At 52.1% G+C, this 17,500-nt stretch overlaps 1 protein-coding gene across 2 annotated transcripts in view; it reads right to left on the bottom strand.

Moving 5' to 3' along the window:
- The window catches only part of atp2c1 (ATPase secretory pathway Ca2+ transporting 1), a 32,732-nt gene that overhangs the window by 6,366 nt on the left and 8,866 nt on the right, over positions 1-17,500 (bottom strand). For both annotated transcript variants that reach the window (XM_085424037.1, XM_085424038.1), the window contains exons 2-15: positions 9,937-10,041; positions 9,619-9,735; positions 8,260-8,349; positions 6,961-6,996; positions 6,351-6,412; positions 5,531-5,639; positions 4,377-4,532; positions 3,540-3,608; positions 3,356-3,431; positions 3,145-3,211; positions 1,920-2,044; positions 1,733-1,830; positions 404-499; positions 235-324 (exon numbers count right to left, since the gene is read on the bottom strand). In XM_085424037.1, coding sequence (XP_085280163.1) covers positions 235-324; positions 404-499; positions 1,733-1,830; positions 1,920-2,044; positions 3,145-3,211; positions 3,356-3,431; positions 3,540-3,608; positions 4,377-4,532; positions 5,531-5,639; positions 6,351-6,412; positions 6,961-6,996; positions 8,260-8,349; positions 9,619-9,735; positions 9,937-10,041 — 1,296 coding nt within the window. The remainder of the gene's footprint in view (positions 1-234; positions 325-403; positions 500-1,732; positions 1,831-1,919; positions 2,045-3,144; positions 3,212-3,355; positions 3,432-3,539; positions 3,609-4,376; positions 4,533-5,530; positions 5,640-6,350; positions 6,413-6,960; positions 6,997-8,259; positions 8,350-9,618; positions 9,736-9,936; positions 10,042-17,500) is intronic.

The following is a 17,500-nucleotide window of genomic DNA, read 5'->3' as shown; positions in this document are numbered from 1 at the left end:
CATCGCTCATATTCATGTTTTTATCTCATCTGGTTTATCATCAGCTCAGGTTCTCCAGCTCCTCCTACTTTTAACTGTTTGTACGCTTCAAACAGTCAGAGGGGGAAAGGGGGAGGAGCTAAAACAGCTGGTTTCAGTCCAGTGTGAGACAAAGAAGGATCGAAAAAATGAGCCCAACTGGTCTGATTTCAAGACTTCGACGACCTGCTCAGAGCGTGGCGCTCTGGGTTTTACCTTCATGGCGAGGGCGATGAGCGCTCCTTCTGTGGGCCGTCCCAGCACGTTGTGATTCCTGATGATGGAGTCGTTGCACACACAGCCGACCTGTCAGCACACACACGCTCAGTAAACCCGGGTTCAGAGTTCAGTGTGAAGATCTGAGCTGAGACACGAACGACCTCACCTCCACAATTTTGCTGATGGACTGACACGAGAAGCCGTGGATCACCTCTCCGTTCAGCAGAACTTCCCCCTGCCCGTTATAGCCGACGCCGGTGACCTGCAAGACAACACCGAGGGTAAGATAACAAAGACCTGCGACCTCGAGACACTGGAGGCAGGACCAGAAGGTCAGCGCGCACTTTCGTGGACTTGTCAACGTGTCGATGTCGCTCTGCTGAAGCCCGGGCGGTTCGCACAGAGCAGGGCTTCAGTGTTTGCTTCAGCCACAGACACACAGCCGTGACAGAGCCTTCGCCCTCATAAAGTATCACTCAAACACAGCTTCAGCCCCCTGACAGGTGAGGCCAGTGACCCTGCAGGCCTTCAGCACCTTCCCATGACCTCTGACCTCCCTGCAGTGAGCAGAACCGGCCCTGACCCAGTTCTCCCAGTATGCCAGCTGGGATTTCCTCATGGATTAACCGGGTCAGTGAGCCCTCTGCAGACTCTGCGTTACAGCTGCGATCAGGCTTCAGAAGAAGCCGCTGCAAACCGACGAGGAGGAAGAGGGCTCAGCTTTCAAAATAAGAGCATCAGCCTTACAACAAGTTACAGTGATTGCTTTGTTCATGTGATCTTAAACTTGGCTTGTTGGGTTGCGACTCACGTGATCTCCTCTCCTCCTTTTTGACCTTTTAGAAGGTGAAAATCAGCCGTTTGGGTCAAACTGGGACATTTGCACTGATGCCGTTTCATGTTCACCGTCTCTCAGATTAAAATAACAGACACCTATGAAAAACAGAAAGCTGGTGTAGATGTAGGAGGCCGGCAGCTTCAGTACAACTCATCGACTGTCTGAGGAGCTGCAGACGCCTCCATCAGGTCGGCTGTGGGGGAGTCTGACAACTCTGGGTGCACGCCAGGGCCCCAACACTTTACACCAACATCTACAGTCTCATTTAATCTGCAGTCTCACCGATACTCCAGGTTCCTGCAGCGCCACCCACAGGACGCCCTGGGGACGCGTTTCAAAGCCTCCTCAAAGTCCACAGACTAGTCGGGGAAATTCCCAAACACCCTTAAATATCCCGGACAGGATAACGACGTGTCCACTGATCTGAGACCAGCAAACTGATCGACTCCACTGAGCCCATAAACTCCGAGCGAGCAGACGGAGCCTGAACTCGAGTCCTCTGCAGAACACGAGCTTCACCCTGATCGCACAATCAACCACCCGCCAGCACCAACATGAAGCCCAGCTGTGTTTGGTAGCCTGAGGATTTAAAAGCTGACCCTGTGATCACGCTGTGGAGGTTTCAAAGTGTGAGAGGAAACGGCGTGGGAGTCTGACCTCAGCGTGCTGTCCGTCTGACGTGAACAGCTGAGTGACCGTCATCTCGTTCTTGGTCAGCGTCCCCGTTTTGTCCGAGCAGATCACATTACAGCAGCCTGACGGGGAAAACGGCACAAAGGTCACCAACGTGCAGCTCACAGAAGGTCGGGCTGTGCATGACCGTTTCCGTCGCATCACGACGTACCCAGAGTTTCCACGATGGGAAGTTTCTTGATGATCGCTCTTTTCTTCACCATCCGCATCACGCCGAGCGCCAGCGTCACCGTCACCACGATGGGTAAGCCCTCTGGGATGGCAGCCACAGCCAGACTGAAGGAGGAGAGGAGGAGACAGTCAGACTTGTTTTATGATTTACATGCTCACTGAAAAAACGCAGACAAACCCAGAAAACATTTGTGTTTCCGTTTGCTCTCAGTGTTCACGGTCAGCTTCCCAACTTCCCTCTAACAGGAATCACCTGTAACGTGCTCCCGCCCCACAGCGCTAACTTTCCTCTCTCGCTTATAAAGGCGGCTCTCCTCATGCTAACGTCACTAACAGCAGGCCGTGTGATCTCATTTATATGGAGGCTGCTCCACCTGTCGCACTGAGACCGAGCTCGCTCCTTCAGGTGTCTTCTTCACTCACTATGTGTTAACAGACCTCTCTGCATTGAATCATATCTGTTATTAACCTCTGTCTCTCTTCCACAGCATGTCTTTATCCTGTCTTCCTTCTCTCACCCCAACCAATCACAGCAGATGGCCCCGCCCCTCCCTGAGCCTGGTTCTGCTGGAGGTTTCTTCCTGTTAAAAGGGAGTTTTTCCTTCCCACTGTCGCCAAAGTGCTGCTCATAGGGGGTCATATGATTGTTGGGTTTTTCTCTGCATCTATGAAGCGCCTTGAGGTGACTTTTGTTGTGATTTGGCGCCATATAAATAAAATTGAATTGAGGTGTTTCACGGCTCTGTGCACCAAATCACACAGCAGACTGTGACGCTCGTGTCCTTGTCTGTGGGTGGAGTCACTCTCCTGGTCGCATCATGGATAGCTATCAGGGATAGCTCAGTAGGTAAAGTGGTCGCCCCATGATCGGAAGGTCGGCGGTTCGAATCCACTTAACGGCTACCCTGAGGTACCCCTGAGCAAGGTACCGTCCCTACACACTGCTCCCCGGGCGCCTGCTTAGTGGGCTGCCCACTGCTTCACTGAGTGAATGGGTCAAATGCAGAGAAAAACAAGTAATTTCCCCATGGGGATCAATAAAGTATCCATTATTATTATTATTATTATTATTATTATCATGAACCCAGCGTCACAAACCTGCTGCTATCACATCGCTGCACTCAGCTATAACCTGATAAACACAGAAGAGGAAGCAGCTGCCTCGGTTCAACCAACAACCAAACAGAAGCATCACTCAGGGTCACCTGACACCGATGGTGAACATGTCCAGGAGACTCTTGCCCTGCAGCCAGCCCACCAACATGATGACGCCTGAAACACATCAGAGACAGACTGAGCGCGGCGTGCAGACGCCATGGCGATGGAGAGCAGGACACAGCAGCGGGGAAGCTCGCCGCACACACGGCCCCTTACCCACGGCGTCTCCTCGTAATCACACGATCATCATAAACTCACCGATGATGCAGAAGGAATAAAGCGACAGCTGCTTCCCCAGCAGGTCCATGCTCTTCTGCAGAGGAGTTTTAGGAGCCTGACAAAGCAAACAGGAAACAGATGTTTCATGAACACGGCACCTCTGGCTGGAACAACTGTGACATTTGTATTGAATTATATTCAGATTTCATGCGGGAGACCTCACCTCCTCTGCCTGCATCATCTTGAACACCTCCCCGAACTCAGAGTTCTCTCCGGTTCCAATGACGATGCCCTGAAGAACATCAGAACACCTTTCAGCAGGTAAAACTGTCTAAGCATCGTTGAAACATCAGCTGCAAAAGCTTCAATAGCAACAGCTGCAGTTCCTCTGGTGTCCTGCTGAGGCAGCAGTGAGCCAGCCTGATACAGACCGCTGTGTATCCTCCATCATAACACCTGTCCTGTCCTCTTTAAATTGCAGTCATGCTTATGTTTGCATTATTAGGGGCGTGGCCAATTTGACAGGTAGATGGTGCACGGGTGGCCGTAGCTGCTGGCTTCACCTAAGCTGGACCTCTGGACCGTGTTTGTGATGTCGGAGCCTTTTTAGTGACATCATGTGACCAATAACATGCCTGCTGTGAGGTCACTGAAGTCTGAGCTGTGAGAGGGTTTTGATTGGATGTTAGTGATTAGCAGGAATCTGTGTCAGCGCTCCACGGTGCAGGTCCCTCTGCAGTCGTGTGTGCGCTGTATTTCTGCTCACACTCTGTAGCGTCGGTCGCTGCTGTGCTAACGGGGGCCCTCCCACCCGAGGGATTAATAAAGTCTCATCTAATCTAAGCTCTAATCATTCTGCCGGCAGCCACTAAGATGACGGTTACAGTTTTCTACAACCACGGCGGCGTCCTACACGCCGTCTGTCACCACTGAACCATCGATATGAAGGAGGCGGCCACGTCATCACTTCCTCACACCGTCTGCAGCCAGAGTCTCAGCGCACACTTCTTTCCTGTAACTTCACCGTCTGTGGAGCAGAAGAAGAAGAGTGAGCTGCTACCTTGGCTTTGCCGTAGCGCACCAGCGTCCCCATGAAGGCGATGTTGCTGCGGGAGGCGATGTCTCCGTTGGTGGATGCTGGCTGGTGGGCGGTGGACTTGGTGCAGGGCGTGGTCTCCCCCGTCAGACTGGACTCATCCACTGACAGGTCTGTCGCCTGCGAGGGTGGAGGAGACAGATTTAACTCCAACCAGGAGGGATACTCTGACCTTTAACCTCTAACCCTGCTCACTAAAGCCACCATTAACCATTAACCCCACCCCCACCTCAGAGCAGGCGGCCATCTTTACACGACTGCAGCTGCTCTTAATGAAGGTTCACACGTTTCCCAGTGAAAGTAGAGGCCTCAAAGTACCGCCTACACCCGCCTACGCCCACCTACGCTCGCCCCGCCTACACCCGCCTACACCCGCCCCGCCTACACCAGCCTACACCCGCCTACGCCCACCTACGCCCGCCCCGCCTACACCCACCTACGCCCGCCCCGCCTACACCCGCCTACACCAGCCTACACCCGCTTATGCCAGCCTCAGGGATACGCTGTCACTGGGATTTGTTGCACGTGGTGAAGATGCAGGACGAGTACCGCGGCGACCTTCTCTTTGTTCTGATGTCAGTCTCACCTGCAGTGAAGCAGGGAGCTGCTTGATAATCAGAAACTCCCCGTGGACTTCCTGTTGGACAGGGGGCGCTCTCGAGCTCGCGCTGCGGAGCGGATGAAAAACCTGAAGTTTGTGTGAAAGTTTTCTTCTGCGTGCAGAAGCCGCAGCAGGCTGGAGGTGGAAGCTGCTGCTCGCTTCATGCCCCAAACCAAAATGGAGGCTCGTGGTGACGCTCACCATCTAAACCTGCACCTGCAGTCTGAAAACTTCCACAAAGAAAAATCTTCACACACAAAACGTACATTTTGATTCGTGCTCGAGAGCGCCCCCTGCTGAGGGGTTTCATTTATTTATGATTACACTGCAGGCCTGATCAGAGGGCGTTCTGCTCCCGTGTTTGCAGGAACCTGATCGCCTGTGATCGTTCATCCTGAAAGAATTTAGTTCCTTTCTTGGAAACGAGAAGCGCTCAGCTTCCAGCAGACATCTCTGCTGTCCCAGAATCCCTCGCTCCCTCACGCCCAGGCTGACACAAACCTATCAGTGTTTTTACCTCGAAGAGACGGAGGTCAGCCGGGACCTTCTCCCCCACCGACAGGCAGACGGTGTCTCCGGGAACGAGCTCTCTGGCCAGCAGGTGCTCCAGGTTCCCCTCCCTGACACTGAGGAGGAAGACAGCAGGGGAGAGTGTTTACAGTCATGCTCCTCCCCTCCCTGCGCGCCCTGCTGAGGAGCGTCAGGGACACAACACATTAATAATTCACTTTTTGAAAATGTGCATGGATGAAGTTGAAATTTGTGGAATGAGGTCGAGTGTGTGGATCCAGCTCCGTCCTCTGTCTCTGCCAAACGTTCGCCACGACCCAACTGTAAACCCCGATGAAGAGTGGATCATCGGGGGAAACCGTGCTGCTCAGGTCGCCACGGGAATCTCTCGTTGCTCCGACATCGGCGCATCGTTGGCCAGGATTCAGTCTCAGCTTTCAGGGAAACTCTAAGAAGTTTCTCAGAACATCGCGAGGAGTGAAATTAATCCTGTGACCTCAGGCTGAGAAGAACAATGCTGTGTGTGCTCGTGCTCACAGTAATGTGAGTGCTGGTCACACAGTGTGCCAACAGGGGGCGCTACACGGTGTGGCTAGATGGAGCAAACAGACACACACACTCCTTTAAACTGATTCATTTATGGAGTCAAATTTCTGGATTCTTGGCTGTGAGATGACAGAGGAGCAGACTCCGTGTCATAACTGCTTATTTCATTACAAACAATCACAACTAGGAGACGCGATGTTCTCCACAGACGCGATCCATGCAGGAGGACGAGGCAGGAGACCCCCGCCCACTCTCCTGAAGGAGGTCAGGATCAAACTCACCAGTGACATTCTGGAGGGACGAGCTTCCCCAACTCCTCCAAAGATTTCTCTGAGCGATACTCCTGCACACAAGACAAGACAACAGCTTAGCTTCATCACACACAGACACACAGACAGACACAGACACACAGACACACACACACACAGACACACGCACACACAGACACAGACACAGACACGCACACACACACAGACACAGACACACAGACACACACACACACACACAGACACACGCACACACAGACACAGACACAGACACGCACACACACACAGACACAGACACACACAGACACACACACACACACGCACACACAGACACAGACACAGACACGCACACAGACACACAGACACAGACACACAGACACACACACAGACACACACACAGACACACACACACACACACACACACACAGACACACAGACAGACACACACACACAGACAGACAGACAGACACACACACAGACACACAGACAGACAGACACACAGACAGACACACAGACACACACACAGACACACACACAGACACACAGACACACACACAGACACACACACACACACAGACACACACACACACACACAGTGTTGTTAAAGAGTAAAAACAGGACGTACCTGGACGAAGGCGACCGTCACTACGATGATGATGGCCTGGGGGGGGGGGAAAGCACAGACTGAACTTTGAGGTCCAACACGAGTTTTTAAATTCTTCCATCGTTCACAATAAAACCCCACAGCTGTGGAAACCCCACTGACACTGAGTCGTTCAGGGTTTATTGAAGATTTCAGTGAATGTTTGCGACATCAGAGCTCAACATCGTTCATCTTTTCCTTTCATCATAAAATATATTCCACATTTCCTTTCAAATTAAAAGCACTGTTTGTAACCTCTCACCTCTGCATTTATGTTTATTTCCTGTGAGGCGGAGCTTTGGCCTCACAGTGGCCCGTCTGCTTTCACAGTCATCATATCTGAATGTGATGACATGAATAAGCTCTTCATCATTTCTGCTTGTTCACACGCTGAGGTGGAGTCAGACCATCGGCTGACCTTCTGGCTGCTGAAGCTCTGCGTCCGTTTGGAGGATTAAAACAGAAACCTGATCAAACATCCTGAAGGGTTCCCGGAACGCTTTAATTACCCGAAGTCTGAAAGCAAACAGCGATGAAGCTGTTTGTTCGCCTGCAGCCGGCCTGCGTGTGCACAGGGACTCACGTTTCTTCTTTTACGAGGGTCAAACTGTGTGTGCGTCACTCAGACTCTCCATCTCAGACCTCCTCTCTCTGCACATGAATCCGCCTTTGGTCCTGCCGTACGTACTTTATGCTGTCAACAATGACTCCAGCATGCAGGACGGTTTGTCACTTTGTGTTGTGCGTGCGTGCAGAAACAACCGGTAGGATGGAACACAGCGCCAAACCTTCCTGTTCAGGTTTTACTTCACCGATGCAGATGAACTCGATGACTTTAGGTAAATGAGACCCATCTTCTGTGATGGACCTGACCTGGTTGTAGCTGAACGAGAAGCGTGCAGATGTTCAAACGTGTGCAGACGGGCTGCAGAGAAGATCGCACTTCTTGTTTTTAATCTGTGCCTGTGGCGTTCCACCTCTCTGTGACGGTGCACGCTGAGCTTAAGGTGAGAGGAGACAATAACAAGCACGCGCCGTGCTGACCAATCGCAGAGCAGCACTGCCTCACAGGACGGCTCAGTCACTGACCCCGTGACCTTTACATGTAAAACTTGCTGCATTTGAGTCACTGAGTCTAAGAACACAGAGCTGCTGTTCCACTCCGCTCCTGCCATCTGAACTTTGACCTCGTTTTTGTATCAGACAAACAGCTGTCGTGTGTAACCTCGTGTGGAGGACCTGCAGGTTTCAGAGGACGCCTGAGCGCCGCTGGTTACCTACCACCGTGATGCTGATGGCGTCATCGAACTGGTGCATGATGATGCTGATGACCGCCGACGCCAGCAACAGCAGGATGAGCGGATCTTTGAACTGCAGAGAGACACAGGCTGAGGTCAGAGGTCAAGTGTCACATGATTACAGACGTTTGGAGGACATGTTCTTTAACAAAGACACTTTTTACAGCGTGGACGCTTTCAGCTTCGCCGAGTTTGCACATTTATTTCAGCAGCGCGGGTAAATCGAACGAGTCATCACAGGCGGGATCAGGCGAGTCGGTGCAGCTGTAAACGTGTGTGGTTGGCAGCTGAAGGACAAACTCTTTGGCAGCTCGTGTCTGGACTGTGAGGTCAGCGTGATGTCAGAGCGCCGCAGCAGCTGCTACTCGACTCACTGCAGGGCTGGCGTTTGTTTAGTGAAGGAGCGACTCGAGCGTGTGATCGCAGGAGGACATGCGCTCAGATTACAGCAGATTACAGACAATAGGTGTGTTTGTGAAGCCGTCCAATCAGCAGTCAGGAGCGATGACGAGGCTCTGACCTTCCTCACCCTCATGGCTCACATCACACGGTTCTGGTCATGTGACCTGTGACCCTCTCTTTCTGCTTGTTCAGCACTCAGGAATGTGAAGTCAAACGGAAACTTCTGCACACGTCAGCTGATGTGGTTTACATTTTTCAGACATCCAGAGTTTCTGCTCCTCGCTTGGACTCGAGCCGACAGCTTCCTCCCGTCCTCTCCGTCCGCGCTCGCTTTCTATATTTAAGCTGGAGCTGCTGGAGGCCTGCAGCAGCTCCATCAGTGCTCCGACTGCCTGCTGCCGTTTCCCCTTCAGTTATTTTACCTGATACTTTCAGGGCTGAAAGAGGTCATGTGCCCTCGTCAGCTGGCTCGTCCAATCAGCAGCGCTTGAACGAGGCCCCTGATCTGTTTCACAACGCCGCGCTGTGGCGGTGACACGAGCTCGAGACAGAAACGAAGAACGCTACAGGATTCAACCTCCTCCTTTGTGCAGTCACCACAAACGTGTCAGTCCTATTAAAAAGGTGCGAGCAGCAATGAGGTCACGGTTACCACGGTGAAGCGCGTTTACACCTTACACGTGTTTCTAACATGGCTGTGAGGCGACGAACGTGTGCCGTGCAAAAATAAATCTGTGTTCTTCCACTGACGTGCGCGGGTTAACGCGGCGGCGGAACAATGACAGTCGGGAACACGGCGGGCCTGCAGACGCGTTTCAGGCTCTGGATAAAAATAGCGTGCTGGGTGACTCTGCCGCTGCACGTTTGAGGGACTCGCCGTCACACAGAGAGAGAAACAGGAAATGGCCTTGAGTGAGTCTGCGTGTGATGCGTGCGTTACCTGTGACAGGTACTTCCTCCACAGCGGCTCGTCCTCGCTGATGTCGAACTCGTTCCAGCCGTGGTACGCCCTCCGCCGCCTCACCTCCTCCTGGGTCAAACCCAGCTGCAGGTCGGCCTGTGGGCGTGACACGCAGCGGCGCTCAGATTACCGTTTCAGAGACGAAGCTCGCACAGAAACAGCACGACGTGTCTCATTGGCTCAGTCTAAGTCTGAGGATTTTTAATGGCGTCACCGTCGTTCTCATGAACCGATCAGCTGAGCGCTCTCTGAGATAAACGTGACGAATGTCAGGCTGAGAGGCGCTCGCCTCCTTACCTGCAGGACACATGCTACTTCATTGACGGGCAGTTCACTGGCTTTTCTGGACGTCAGTACTGGGACCATGGTCTCATCTTCACTGGAGGGTTCTCCTTCGGAAAGCTGAAACAGGAAGAAGACAGAGAGACTGAGACTGCAGCAGGGTTCCTATTGAGAGCTGCTTCTCACATCCAGGCCTGGACAACCTCCACCTGCGAGCATCAGACAGCGACGACGGCGTCTGTCGGGCCCACAGACTGCACCGAGGTTCTCCGTGAAACGGATCACATTCCTCCACTTTTACTCGAGCAGAGCTCTGCTTTCCACAAAGAGTCAGGGACCTCTAAGGTGGGAGCACTCGTGACTCGCACACCTGACGTCCAGCTGTGCAGGTAAGTGTCTGAGTGATGACACAGCTGTGACCTCTGGGTGAACGCTGTCATCTAACCTTTTATGGATGACTTCAAATCCAGTTTCTCGTCAGCTGCTGTCAAAGATAATAATCCACAGAGTCACATTTCAGGACTCTCATTACTGCAGGCGTAATGCTGCTGGCAGATGCCAGGAAGTAACCAGAAACCTTTCACAACCAGGGCCAAGACATACGTTTGTTAATAAAAATGCTTCAGAAGGCACCGACACCACCCACAGGGCCAGAAAGACTGCGTTTTAGGTTTTACTTTAATGAACTACAAGAACGTACGGCAGCACAAAAGCTCAGAGGAAATGAGGGGAAGAGGACCAGAATGACTTCCAAAGTAAAAGCACATCTGCACTTTGAGTTTATAATCTCCCCAGGAACCTGCAGTTCCTCTGATGTCCACTAGAGACCGGCTCTATCGGGAACATCTGAACTCCGAGTCGATTCTTCATGAAATAAATGTGAGGAGGGCAGAATTTAGACTTTAATGCCACCAAAGTCAGGAAAAAACAAAGGTTTTGTTTGTGGCAGCTTCCGGCGGGATTAACGGCGTGACGCGCTGCAGGTTTACAACATTAGGAAATTGCTGCGGTGCTTCAGTGCAAACATACTGTCATAAATTACGCTTAAATAGACATGAAAAAATAAGAATAAGAATTAAAGTGAAAGATATATACATGAGTGCAGGTGGTGATCAGTGCCAAACATGGAATGAAGCAGAGAGGTAAGGAGGACAAACTGAACATCGAACAGCTTCGAGCCTCCTCCACCATCGGTGCTTGTTGTCATGCATGATGCTGATCACTTCCTCCCAGCAGGCTGCAGGTCTGAGGACGAAGGCTGACGCAGAGGAAACCGACAGCAGGAAATGGGACAAAGGCGACAGCGGCGCCGTGGTGCAGGGTTTAAAGCCGAACAAAGAGCAGAGAGGAAGTCGATTCTCCTCCCAGTCAGCAAGAGCAGCTTTTTCAAACACCTGCACAGGTTCACAGGAAGTGCACCTCATCAAAGACTCAGTCCGAGTTAGAATTTAGAGCTACTTGAAGAAAACTGTCGAGAGTCGGCCTCAGGCTGTCCTGCTCAGCTAACGCGGTGGCTAGCATTAGCTAACAGCATCCAGGCCGTGTCAAAGGTCAAAGTCCAGTTTGGGCAGATGGCTTCAGGCCGAACGTTAGCTCGTGCTGCCTTACTACCACAGACACGAGAGAGCGACGAGTCTCTGATGCCTGTTCTTACACCTGAACTCGTTTATGGCCCCACCTGAGAGTCGTGACTCGGGGCAAAGTCTCACCATAAAACTGAGTGACGTGTTTCTGGTCCCAGGCCAGCTGTGCAATATATGTGCACCTGCACTCACCTGCCGGCTTAAAGCTTTGACCTGAGCCTGGCAGCTGCAGGCCTGTGAGGGGACAAACAGCCAGCTGTGTGCAGCTGTGTGCAGCTGTAACGGCGTGAGAACAAGTCTGTCCCACAGAGGTGGAGGAACTCCCGGCATTTCTCATCTGCTTTCAATGTTTTCACAGTCCGAGCTGCCGGGCGGCTCCGGCCGGTAAACTGCGGCTCGAGACAGTTTTCCACGCAGTGGCCGAATGCGATGAATAAACTGCACGTCAGCAGGAAGTGCAGCCAACAACACGAAGGTGTCTGCGGCTGATTAATGCTGTGACCCAAGCAGCAGACTCACAGGTGCATTTAAGACCACACGAGACCTGAAAGTGTCAGAAAAGCTGAAATCAGAGTTGGAACAGAAGCAGCTGGTACGGCAAAGCTACAGCGTTACGCCCGATCGTCGCTCCTGCAGGAGATGAAACACCCGCCCCCAGCCTCCTCGTACATACACTTCTGTTATCAATTTGAAATGCTACGTTGCCGCCTTCTCGAGTTATCGTGGTCACAAAGTCAGGTGTCCACGCGCCTGCCTGCCCAGCGGGGTCACATGAACACCCCGACACAAACATCGGCGCTGCAGCTGAAAGCCGACCGCAGTCTGAAGGCCGATTGGCATCAGAGTCGAGATTATTCAGGAAAATATCGAAACCTTCATTTTATTTGAGATCAAATCACGTTTACTGTCGCATCACACGTGCAGGTACACTGCTACATGTGAGTGAAATTCTTGTGTGCGAGCTACATTGTAGCCACAGCCACCGTGGGGCGCACTGACAGAGGCGAGGCTGCCGGACACTGGCGCCACCGGGCCCTCTGACCACCACCAGTAGGCAACGGGTGAAGCGTCTTGCCCAAGGACATGACGACCGAGACTGTCCGAGCCGGGGCTCGAACCGGCAACCTTCCAGTTACAAGACGAACTCCCAACTCTTGAGCCTCGATCTAGAAGCTACCACTCAGCAGAAGTGCACACTGTTCTGTGAATCACCTGTCATCACCTGCCGGCCTCCTCTGCCTCCTTACAGCTTCCTTCAATCAGTCAGCTTTACCTGAGACACAGGTGTGCAAACTTCCTCTCAGCATCCACACACAGAGCTGCCCCTAAAAACGTTTTGCTCTGCAGACAGAGAGAGGAGCAGCGATCAGCTGAGAGGATTGTATCTGATTAGCAGTGAGAGCAGCTTAGACGACCATCCTGCTGCCTCCTCCTCACGCTGCTCCCGCAGGACGGGAGGGTCACTGCAGTCTGACTCACTTAAACTAAACGCAGACCCTGCTGTCAGAGTGTTAGCGCCAAGGTCACTGCTGATGTCACACCTGAGCAAACACGAGTAGCATCAAAGCATCATGTGACCAAAGAAGTGATTCTGACGTCCCCGAAGCCCGAAAATCTTCAAACGCCTCCTGTCACCAGCGTGACAGGAGGCGTTACCTGTCTCACCTTTGTTGCTGCGACTCGTTTGACTGCTGATTTTACCAAATGCAAACACCAAACAAACTGAAACGCACCCGACCTCTACACTGGGCTCAGCCACGCTTCACTACCATCTGACATCATCAGCTGACATCATCATCATCAGGTCAGGTTGGCCGACAGGAGACAGCTGCAAACAGCTGCAGTCTGACAGCATCCCTCTCACAGAGACTGTGGAAGGTTAGCAGACACTTTCAGTCTGAGGTGTAAATGCAGATTACAGATTACAGCACGGTGCCATCAGCCTGACGGTTCCACTCAGCCAGTGATTTTCCTGCAGGAAGCCTGTAGAGCGCAGATGTAGAACGAAACAGCTGTGGAGTCACAGACATACGACAGGTCTGAACGCCTGACAATCTCCTGACGCAGAAATACATAAAACTACAGTGAGAAAAAAATGATGTTACGGGATGAAACAGACACTGACAAAGTTTAACTTTGAGGACACGATCATCACATCCCCAGATTTGAATAATTTGATAACGAATCCTGTGATAATAACATGCTGTTGCTGGCTGGCGATTCCCACGTCTGTGTGAGGCTCACTGAGCCGTCAGAGTTCACACACACAGCGAGCTGCGGCTGAAGTCCGATTTCATCGTCGCTCTGCAGGACAGCCGCGAGCCAACGCAGCGAGCTGGAGACCGTGGATAACTTTCCATCAACAGCAAGAGACGAGACAAACGTCAGAGTGTCCGTAACTCATCCTCCACCAGCCCAGGCTCAGAGAAGCTCAAACACGTTATAGCTACGTTATACATGTTAATGCGTTACAGTGAAGCGTGAGGAGCAGGAGGAGCACTGATCAGCTCTCTCAGCGCATTTTTAAACAGGAGCAGTGACGCTTCACCTGGCCTCCAACCACAGCGCCTCAGGAAGGTGGTGGTGTTAAAGTGAGCTGCTGCTCCATTGGCTGTTTGGTCAGTGATGCGGTCGCAGTTTTTCGACTTCATCAGGGTGGAACTCCAGCTGTAATCTAATAACTGAAGATGGGTGGAGTCGCACCATCAACCCTCAGTTTTCCCTCTCAGCTGATTTCCACACACACGCACACGCGCACGCACACACACATGCGCACGCACACACACGCACGCACGCACGCACACACACATGCGCACGCACACACACGCGCACGCACACACACACACGCGCACGCACACACACATGCACACACGCACACACACGCACGCACGCACGCACACACACATGCACACACGCACACACACGCACGCACGCACGCACACACACATGCGCACGCACACACACGCGCACGCACACACACACACGCGCACGCACACACACATGCACACACGCACACACACGCACGCACGCACGCACACACACATGCGCACGCACACACACGCGCACGCACACACACACACGCGCACGCACACACACATGCACACACGCGCACACACACGCACGCACACACACATGCACACACACGCACGCACGCACGCACACACACACACGCACGCACACACACACACGCACGCACGCACACACACACACGCACGCACGCACACACACGCACACACACGCACGCACACACGCACACACACACGCACACACACACGCACGCACGCACACACGCACGCACGCACGCACACACACACATGCACACACACGCACGCACGCACGCACACACGCGCACACACGCACGCACACGCACGCACACACACACATGCACACACACGCACGCACGCACGCACACACACACGCACGCACACACGCACGCACGCACACGCACGCACGCACACACACACACACGCACGCACGCGCACACACACGCACGCACGCGCACACACACGCACGCACGCACACACACACGCACGCACGCACACACACACTTAAATGCAGACCACGGAGTGTAACCGAGCAGTATATCGGACACCGGGATCACCACGAGGAAAAGCACAGACACACACACACTGACATGAACACAAAGGAATAACAGGAATTTCATCCTGATTGCGTGTTTGTATCATCACTGCAGGCCGCTCACAGAACACTCGCTGAGGCTGGAGCCTCCGTGTTCGACGTATTAACCCTTTGTTATCCTCGGTATGAAACCTCCTCCCTGCTCTCCTTCAGTTTCACGTCTTTTCTTGTTATTTCTGACATAATGTGTGTTTTGTGTGCGAAGAATATCTGAGACTTCCTGCTCTTTGTGTGGGCTCATGTTTCACAGGCCTCTCTTATCTGGTTAAAGCACCGAGCTGAACTCTGGATGTCGGCCGGCTCGGTGCCAAACGGGCCGTTAGCTGCACGCCTCGCTGGCTGCTGGTGCCCATTTCACTTCCCGAAGGATCGACGGACTCCAGCGGAATATCAGCAGAGCTCCACATCGCTGCATCGCTTCCTCTAAGTTAATGACGGGCAAAAAGAGAAAGTAGGTCGGACCCGACAGCCGGCGGTGACTTTCAGACGAGGACGTGATTGAATTCATTAAAGAGAGAAGAAGGTCTGTCCACAGAGGAGGACGGGCGTTTATTTCTGGACCGAAGTGTGCTGAAAACATTCACAGATCAGACGCGTCTCGTTTCACATCCACAGGATGGAGTCCGCTCACGTTTGAAACGGGACGGCAGCACTGATCCCGAGCGTATAATCAAATGCAAAGTGCAGCACAGCAGGCCCGCAATGACCGATGACCTCGGCCAGTGTCAGCCGGCGTGCTGCAGGTGAACCCTAGACCAGCTCCGCCCCCCGGTCTCCCCGGGTCTTTTCCTGCGTGTCATCTTCCTTTTTTTGGTACCAGTACAGGTTTTATTTTAGTTATCGGCGACACCTTGAAGGCCGGTCCGAGGAGAAACAAAGATTAGGGACCGCTGCCCTGACCCGCTCTACCACCTGACCCACAAACACTGACTTCACTTCAGTGTCACAGGAAATGCTGCGAATGCTCTGACCGACTCCGGTCATGTGATTGCTGAAACAGAAACGTTAATAAAATGTCTGATGTCACAGTCGCCATCGGTTAAGGTTTCTCGCCCAGCGCCACGACGGCGAACGCTGCTGGTGAATTTATCTCTTCTTGTTTAGCTGCTCGTCAGCGTCAACCTGTCAGACACCAGGATCAACCCGAGGAAAAGCACCGTGGGAAAGCACACGCAGCGCTGCGTCACTGACACCACCACAAAGGAATAATGGGAATTTTACCCTGATCGACTGTTTTTGTAATCACTGGAGTCCCGTTCACAGACTCTGGAGTCTGACGTCTGAACTCTTTGTTCACATGAAGCCTCGTCCTCGCTCTCCTTCAGTTTCATCCCAGCAAATAGAGCTGGGCGATAGAACGATAACGATATGTATCGCGATATAACTTTTACTCGATAGAGAAATTAAGCTATCGCGATAGACCTCGCCGCTCTTGTCCTCTTTAAAAAAAAAAAAAAAAAAAAAAAAAAAAAAAAAAAAAAAAGGTCAGCCAATCCAAATTAAGCAGCGCAGAGCCGAACCAATCACAGCCGCAGCGTCACGTCGCGTGACTTGTTACGTACAGCACAAGTGCCAAGCTGCACGTGTTTGTTTGGGAAGCAGCCAGCGGGTAATGGAGGAAATGAGTGTGCCGACTAGAAAAATCAACCGAGCGTGACCGAAGAGAAAACAGATGATGGTTCCAACGCCGGAGAGATTGTCGAACGGAAGAGCCATAGAAGTTCCGTAGTGTGAAGGTATTTCGGCTATTTCAAGTCTGACAAAAACAGAGTAGCGTGCACTGTAAATTGCGCCGAAAGCAAGTCTGGAAATACAATAAACTGGTGCATGCGTCACACTGTGCGCCACGTTATTGTTTCGGTGAAATGAATTTCTACAATACTGTTAATTCTACTCTCTGCAGTGTTTAAATGCTTACATATACACACAGTTACTGTCCCTCCACACATACGACTCGGTTCTGCTTCTATGCCCCAGCTTTGTTTACTTTTTCCCACCGAGGCTTCTAGACTTCTGATTGGCCAACATTTCTGCACGGTTAGGAATCTAGCGCCACCTGCTGCTTTGGCATGTTCATAGCAGCGTTTTCCTTCATTTCTGCCTTTATGTGTGGACGGGATTATTTTTTAAAACGAAAACGGAAAATCTCCGTTTTCAAAAATACCCGTGTACGTGTGGACGTAGCCTCAGTCTCTGACTGGAAGCGCTAATTCGTCATTCGGCTTTTGTCAGTCTAAAGTAACTGTTAAAACTGTTTGAAAAGCTCAGCTATACAACAAGGAGAGATTGAGAATTTCCTTTTAGTTCTCAGTTTATTTGATACTGACAAAAGTTAGTCAGTTTTGTCTGTTCTTCTG

Source organism: Rhamphochromis longiceps, linkage group LG11 (genome assembly GCF_057381845.1).
Source record: "Rhamphochromis longiceps isolate RC_006_pf linkage group LG11, R_longiceps_female_GT1.1, whole genome shotgun sequence".
Classification (NCBI taxonomy): domain Eukaryota; kingdom Metazoa; phylum Chordata; class Actinopteri; order Cichliformes; family Cichlidae; genus Rhamphochromis; species Rhamphochromis longiceps.
The sequence above is the reverse complement of the archived record's forward strand: the minus strand, read 5'-3'. Positions and strand labels throughout refer to the sequence as shown.